The sequence below is a fragment of the Pan troglodytes genome, chromosome 5 (assembly GCF_028858775.2).
Source record: "Pan troglodytes isolate AG18354 chromosome 5, NHGRI_mPanTro3-v2.0_pri, whole genome shotgun sequence".
NCBI lineage: Eukaryota > Metazoa > Chordata > Mammalia > Primates > Hominidae > Pan > Pan troglodytes.
In genome coordinates this window covers 10,058,710-10,067,128 of record NC_072403.2, presented here as the reverse complement: position 1 = coordinate 10,067,128, position 8,419 = coordinate 10,058,710, and the positions used below count along the sequence as shown (strand labels likewise).

Here is an 8,419-nt window from a genome sequence, read left to right as displayed (position 1 = left end):
ACAGGTGTTTGGTAGTAGAGAGACTTACGTCTTTTGACATGAATTGTTGTTGCCAGGAACACTGGAACATGGTGCCTGGGGTCCTGCTTTGAAAAGCACTCACAGCATTACAGGCTGAAGTCATGTCTTTGAATGCCACTATAGCACTTTGATGTCCACAAACAGTGACTGACTGAATTGGGCCAAATGCTGACAGCCTACAGATCACTGACTTGAGGTCTTCAGTGGGTTGCATGTTCTTTTTCAGCCATCTAGCAAGGGAGCAAAATGGAAGGAATAGTATTACTAGAAAACAAATAAGAATCAAGAATAAGAACCCAAATAAGAATCTTAGTTGGGTTTTTTTGCACAATTTAATAAAGAGGCATGAAGGGAAAACTGGGTCATTTCATAGGAAAGCAATGCTCTGTATGAGTAATTGTTTTCTTATTTGTTAGAGTCCCATTCTTGTTTAATGTGGTACTTTATGAAAGGCATCCCTGCAAGCTGCCTTGATTGTCCTTGTAACACCCTGTTTTGATTTCATAGCTATCACTTGACAAGGACTGAGGGTGTAATTCCAAGGGCTACAGAAAAGGATGGGATATTTTTACTTTTCTTAGTCTTCCTTTTGACCTTTCCTTCAAGGTCAAAGTTAGCTAACTCACCAAATCGCTTAACTTTTTAGTTCTAAATTTTTTATTCCAGTAATTGTAATCCAAGATGTTCAGTTTTATAGAAAATATAAGAATAGAAATAAGCATTAGTTTCAATTGAGCAGTTACTAGTGCTTAATGCCCATTATCATATTTTATCCACCAAAAACAATGCCAAAAATTAAAAATGAGGTAGGTCTGTTGCTACTACCCATTTTCAAGTAGGCATCCTGAGGAGGCATGGAGATTAAACGAGCTTCTCCAGAGTCAAACTCCCAGTAAATGTCAAAATGAAGATAAAAATCTAGGCAGAGTTCTCATTCCACAATGGCAGCACAAGCCAACTACTGCCCATTCCTCCCACAAATTACAACTAAAATCTCTAGAAGAAATACGAAAAAGAACTACTTGAGCATGCTGAAATTAATCAAAAGCAGGTAGATTGTGAAAGGGTGTCAAAATACAGAGAAGCAACTGCACAAGGATAAGTTTCCCAGATTACGAGAAATAAACACAATTGCTGGAATCTAACTCCTGAGCATGGTATTAGAAGTAAGGCAAAACTGCAATTACTTTTGCACCAACCTAATACTTTTGCCTCAGAGGCACACCCCTATTGTGGGGTGGTGCTGCGGTGACCATGGAGTGGCCAGCCAAATAGAAGTTGAGGAAAACAAAAACACTTTGAAAAGGAAAAGGGCCCTCTGGGGGCTAAAGAGTGAAAGCAAGAAGAGAATCCCAGAGCCAAGAGAAAGAAGCTCTAATTCTGTGTATGAACCTAGATAAGTCTGATTCATAAGTGAGACAGACTCAAACCAGCATAGCAAAGGCTTTGGGAAGTGTACTGGGATTTTCACCACCACCCACAGAAGATCAAGACAGCTTGTAGTCTGAACCTAACCAGATTGATTTCTTGCTAAAACAAAAACGGCATTTTCTAGATGATTGTAACATGATCCACAAAAACATAACTTCCATCCAATGCCACAATATAGTAAATACAGTAAATATCCAGGATCCATATGACATAATATTGGATCCATCCATACAATAGAATATCTAAGGCCCTGAGAAGAAGCTATCATATGGATCCAGGATCCATATGACATAATATTGGATCCATCCATACAATAGAATATCTAAGGCCCTGAGAAGAAGCTATCATATGGATCCAGGATCCATATGACATAATATTGGATCCATCCATACAATAGAATATCTAAGGCCCTGAGAAGAAGCTGTCATATGGATCCAGGATCCATATGACATAATATTTACAAAATGATGTGACATAAAAAGAAACATGGAAATGTGAACACTTGGACAGAAGGAGCAGAGTGAAACTTGTTGCAACATCCTGGCCTGTCTGTGGGCTGCCTACAGAAATGGTGTCTGTAATGTCCGACTCAGATATCAGACTGGAGACAGCAAATAGTTTTGATTTCAGGCTGGAAGCCACAGAAGGCAGTGGTGAGCAAGGCAGCACATGAAAACTACACAGGGATTGCTGCCCTGTGGACTTCTGAGGGCAGGAGATTACAGAGGAATACAATAGAATATCTAAGGCCCTAAGAAAAAGCTGCAGTGAGACTGTTTAGGAAATGAAGACCTTTAAAATCACCTGTGATGGGGACAGGGAGCACACACACATTCACAGGAAGGAAGCATGCCTAGAAAAGACCTGAGAAGACCTGGACTAATCTCAGATTAGTGAAGACCTCATGGACTTACAAATTAGTGAGGTCTTACATGCCAGTCTGCAAAGACTGGGAGAGTGGCCATATTTTTTTTAAATACCCAATTTTCAAAAAAAGATGATAAGGCATGCAAAGAACCAGGGAAAGATGGCCCATTCAAATAAACAAAACGCATCTCCAGAAACAGTTCTGGAAGAAACACAGGCATCAGGCTTACTAGACTTTAAAACAACTGTCAGCCAGGTGCGATGGCTTATGCCTATAATCCCAGCACTTTGGGAGGCCAAGGCAGTCAGATCACTTGAGGCCAGGAGTTTGAGACTAGCCTGGCCAACATAGTGAAACCCCATCTCTACTCAAAATACAAAAAAATTAGCAGAGCATGGCGCTGCACACCTGTAATCCCAGCTACTCAGGAGGCTGAGGCATGAGAATCACTGGAACCCAGGAGGCAGAGGTTGCAGTGAGCCAAGATCACATGACTGTGCTTCAGCCTGGGCAACAGAGTGAGAGTCTGTCTCAAAACAACAACAAAAAAACCCACAACTGTCAAATATACTCCCAGAACTGTAGAAAAACATGAATAAAGAACAAAGGAAAGTCAAGAAAACATATGAACAAAATGAGAATATCAACAAAGAAATTATAAAAAAAATATTGAGCTGAAAAGTACAATAACTGATTTGAAAATTTTATTAGAGGAGTTCAACAGCAAACTCAAATAAGTAGAAGAAAGAATAAGCAAATTTGAAAACAGCTCATTTGAAATTATTGAATTTGAGAAGCATACAGAAGAAAAAATAAAGTGAACAGAGGCTTAGGGACTTATGAGATGCCATCACACTGACCAATATATGCATAATGGGAGTCCCAGAAGGAGGTGAGAAAAATGAGAAGAGAGACTATTTGAATAAATAATAGCTGAAAACCTGCCAAATATGAGGAAAGACATGGATATACAAATCCAAGCTCAATGGTCTCCAAGTAGGACAAACCTGAAGAGACCCATACGAAGACACATAATCAAAGCTGACAAAAGTGCAAGATAAAGAGAATCTTGGAAGGCATCAAGAGAAAAGTGACTATGTACAAGAGATCTGCGATAAGACTATCAGAGTATTATTTCAGCAAGAACCTTGGAGACTAGAGGCAGTGGGGTGATATATTTAAAGTGCTGAAAATTAAAAAAAAAAACTGTCAACTGAGAGTTCTATACCTGGTAAAATGTTTCTTCAAAAATGAGGGAGAAATTAAGACATTCCCATAAAAACAAAAGCTGAGGGAATTTATTATTACTACACTTGCCCTACAAGAAATGTTAAAGGAAGTCCTTCAGTTTGAAATGAAATAATGCTAGATAGTAACTGGAAGACAGATGAAAATATAAAGTTCTCCAGTAAAGGTAAATATATGAACAAATGTAAAAACAGTATTAATGTAATTTTGGTTTATAACTCCACTTTTGATTTTCTACAGGATTTAAGAGACAATTGCATAAAATAATTATGAATCTATGTTAATGGATATATAATATTAAACGGTATAATTTGTGACATCAATAACATAAAGGGAGAAAAGCTTTAAGGAAGTAGAGTTTTTATATGCAATTGAAGTTAAGTTGGTATCAATTAAGATAGATCATCATAACTCTAGGATGTTATATGTAATGCCCATGGTAAACACCAAGAAAATATACGCAAGCAGAAGTGAGAAAGGAATCAAAATATGCCATTACAACAACTTTAAACATGAAGGAAGGCAGTAATCAAGGAAATGAGGGAGAAAAAAACCTGTAAGGGACGGAGAAAAAAACCTGTAAGGGACAGAGAAAACAACAAAATGGCAAAACTAATTGCTTTCTTTTCAGCAATTTAAATGTAATTGGATTGAAAACATATCAAAAATCATAAGTTGGCAGAGTGGATATAAAACCAGGATCAACTATATACTGTCTAAAAGAGTCTCACTTTAGATCTAAGGATATGAGTAGGGTGAAAGTGGAAGGATTAAAAAGATATTCCATGCCAATAGTAATAAAAAGAGAGCAGAAATGGCTATACTAATTGACAAAATAGACTTTAAGTCAAAAACTGTTAAAAGAGACAAAGACAGACATAATATAATGCTAAAAGTCTCAATTTACCAAGAAGATATGACAATTATAAACATATGCACTAAATATTAGAGCTCCAAAATATATGAAGCAAACATTGACAGAATTGAAGAATAAATGGCTCTACAATAATAGTAGAAAACTTCAATACCTCCACTTTCTTCAGTGGATAGAGAACCAGGTAGAAGATCATAGGGGAATATAGGACTTAAAAAAGACTATAGACCCACTGGACCCAACAGACACATACAGTACACTGCACTTAACGACAACAGAATATGTATTTTTTAAGTACACATGGAGCATTTTCCATATGTTAAGCCATAGGACATCTTAATAGATTTAAAAATTGAAATACAAAATATCATTTCTCATCACAATGAAATGAAACTAGAAGTTAACAGCAAAAACCTGGACAATTCACAAGTATGTAGAAATTAACACACTTTTAAATAACCAATGGGTCAAGAAAAATCACAAAGAAAAAATTTAAAATATCTTGACACAAATGAAAACACGACAAACCAAAACTTACGGGAGGATCTGAAAGCAGTGCTAAAATGTAAATTTGCAGCTGCAAACACATTAAGAAAAAAGAAAGATTTTGAATAAACAGCCTAGATTTACACCATAAGAAACTAGAAAAAGAACAAACTAAATCCAAAACTAGCAGAAAGAAGGAAAAAATAAAGATTAAAGATAAATAAATACTAGCAATGAAAATTCCAAAAACGAAATTGAGAAAAACCATTCAAATTATAATAACATCAAAAATAACCAAATTTAGGAATGAGTTTATCCAATGAGGCATAATACTTAGTGAAAACTACAAAACATTACTGAAATAAATTACAGAAGACATATAAATAAATGGGAAGACTTTACATGTTCACGGATTAAAAGACTTAGTATTATTGAGATATTAATACTATCCAAGGTGATTTGCAGATTTAATGTAATTCTATCAAGGTCCCAACAATGTGTTTGCAGATATGTAAAATGTATTCTAAAATGCATATGGAACCTTAAGGGACCCCAGATAGGCATAATTACCATACAATCCCACAGTTCCACTTCTGGGTATGTCTTAGTCCATTTTTCTTGCTATGATAGAATACCATAAACTGAGTAATTTATAAAGAAAATATATTTATTTGGCTCATGGTTCTGGAGCCTGGGAATCCAAGATTGAGGGGCCACATGTGGTAAGGGTCTTCTTGCTGCATCATATCACGGCAAAGGCATAGCATGTCAAGGAACCACAGACGTGAAACAGAGAGAAAAAGGAGATTGACCTTCTGACATACTAACCCACTCCCACAATAATGGCATTAATCCACTCAGGAGAGCAGAACCCTCATGACCTAATCACACCTTAAAGGTCTCACCTTTCAATACATCACATAGCAATTAAATTTCTTTTCTTTTTTTGCCACGAAAAGATTGTTTTATTCCATGAAAATATTCTCAACAGAAAACACTACCTTTAAATGAAGGATTTACCATTAAGAAATCAACATGTGCACAAAAAGAGTAAAAATTACCAAAAAATTAAAGATTTTTGGGGACATTTCACATGTTTAAAATTTAAGAATGATTTAAACTGTGCAAATACTGATGTCTTTCCTATTATAATAGCCCATATACAGGTTGCACTATTCCACGTCAAGGAACTTGCCTGCTACAGAAGCAAATCCTGCTTTTAGAAAAACAAACAGTGGCTTGAAAAGAACAGTTAGTCCTTACAAGAAAGTCTTAAACTTTGCCCTCTGTGGCTGTTAACCAAAAAACCATAAGCATTTCAGGCTTTGTACAGAAGACAAACACAGCCAGATCACATTTCCTCCTCATTGCTAACCTTTAAAATAAAAATAGCACTAGATTTTAAAACTACTTCATGTAGTCTGTCAGTACTGAATAACGTCACATTATATAAATAACCCTGTAGCTGCAAAGGTAATACAATATATGTCAGCTGTGTAACAGTGGTGACTTGATCTTATGAAGGCAGTAACTTTCACACAATTGTCATTCGGCTTTAGTAAAACTGGTAGTATGATTCAAATAACACTGGGAAAAAGTTATTAAAGCAGTCACACAGCTTCTAAAATATTGCTTAAAATTCAATAATACACAAACCATTTCACATTCTTTCTCCCCTCAAAACAGTAAAGAACCAAATTAATGAAGATTCAGTGGTACAAATAACCCCCCACCTGCCCCATCTCCCTATTACAACACCACTAAGAACTTAGTTAAGATACAAGTCGTTAACAGAATCACAAATGCGAGGCAGGACACCATGAGCAACAGGAGCACTAACAACAATATATTTACAAGTATAAACATACATAAATTCCATTTTACAAGTAAAAGTGCACATAGATCATTACAAAGTTTCACTAAATTTTATCAGGTTCAAACAAAAGCATCACGTGGAAACATTATCACTGTAATTATCAAACATGATCGTCATAACCCCAAATAAAAAGACAACTGGGGGAGGTCCATAAAACTTCTCATAAAAACACTGAGGAAATTAAAATGGACTTGGACACGTCTTTAGTTTGATGCATAAATCTGAAGATGCACCACTGTATATGGTAGAGCTCTAATAGCCACCTACCAAGGCTACATCGGCAGCTGCAGCGGTGCTGCAGAGTTAAAGGAGGTGGCACTGAGCTGACACATGAAGCCCTTGGTGGGATACTGTAGTGGTAGTGTTGGCAATCAACAGATTTTATTCACAAACAAAATCTGTTTTATTCACTTAAGAGCCAGACCGGGTGATTTATTTTGCAACTCTCTTTAAATCTATTTAAATAGATTATGTGCTACGTACTTATTTTCTTCCTTTAGGAAACCAAAGTTAAGAAAAGGGAAGAAAATGAAAATGATGTTATTATTTTACCAAGTTATCCAACTACTATTTTTCTTCCTGGAAACTGTAGCTACAAATTCAAACTTCTAGAAGAAACCACTCTTTGGGGAGTCGGCTTTCCATAGCATTTCAGAGCAGTTTCACTTATTCAAATCCACTAGAGTCACTGTGTTTTCTGAAGTAAAGGGGCAGACAGCATTACTATCCATGAATTCCTGTCCAATAAATTAAATTATGTTTGTAAGGCAGAAAAACACAAATCCTTCACACAGACTTAAGCAGGACATAAAGCAAAAGGCATCAATTAAGCTTCACACCAACGTTACTCAAACAGTAAAGTGACATGGCAATTAAATTTCAACATGAGTTTTGGAGAAGAACTTTAAACCATAGCAGAGTATATACCGTAAATAATTGACTAGCAGAGACTTGAACAGATATTTGCATACAAAGCATTATTCACAAGATAGAAAAGTAAAAACAACCCAAGTGTCCATCAACAGATGAATGGATCAACAAAATGTAGTCTATACATAGAATGAAATATTATCAGCCTTAAAAAAGAATAAAATTCTGATACATGCTACAACATGGATGAACCTTGAAGACATTATGCCAAGTGAAATAAGCCAGACACAAAAGGACAAATATTGTATGATTCAATAGGCAAATTCATAGAGTCAGAAAATAGAATAATGGTTACCAGGTGCTGAGAAGAAAAAGGGGTAGAAAATTAATGTTTAAAGGAGAGACAGTTTCATTATAGGATGATGAAAATGTTCTGGAGAAGGATAGTGATGATGGTTGCATAACAATGGGAATGTGCTTAATGCCACTAACTTAATTACACTTAAGCACTTAAAATGGTAAATCTTATGTTATGCACATTTTACTATAAGAAATATTTTTAAAAAGCAATGCAATTCACCATATTAATAGAATAAACATATTATTAATAGATACAGAGAAAGCATTTGACAAAATTCTACATTCATGTGTGATAAAAACAAACTAGAAACAGTAGGGAACTTCTCAAACTTATAAAAGGAATCTGCAGAAACCTAGAGTAAATAAAACACTGAATTGTTTTTTC

The 8,419-nt window shown here is 35.6% G+C and overlaps 1 protein-coding gene across 15 annotated transcripts in view; it reads right to left on the bottom strand.

The window, feature by feature from the left end:
* Positions 1–8,419, bottom strand: part of C6H6orf201 (chromosome 6 C6orf201 homolog) — a 92,204-nt gene that overhangs the window by 63,735 nt on the left and 20,050 nt on the right. For all 15 annotated transcript variants that reach the window (XR_010157527.1, XR_010157535.1, XR_010157531.1 and 12 more), the window contains one exon: positions 29–251. Coding sequence is in view for 2 of the 15 variants with exons in the window: in XM_054686599.2 (XP_054542574.1) it covers positions 29–251 (223 nt within the window). In the remaining 13 variants the exon portion in view is untranslated. The remainder of the gene's footprint in view (positions 1–28; positions 252–8,419) is intronic.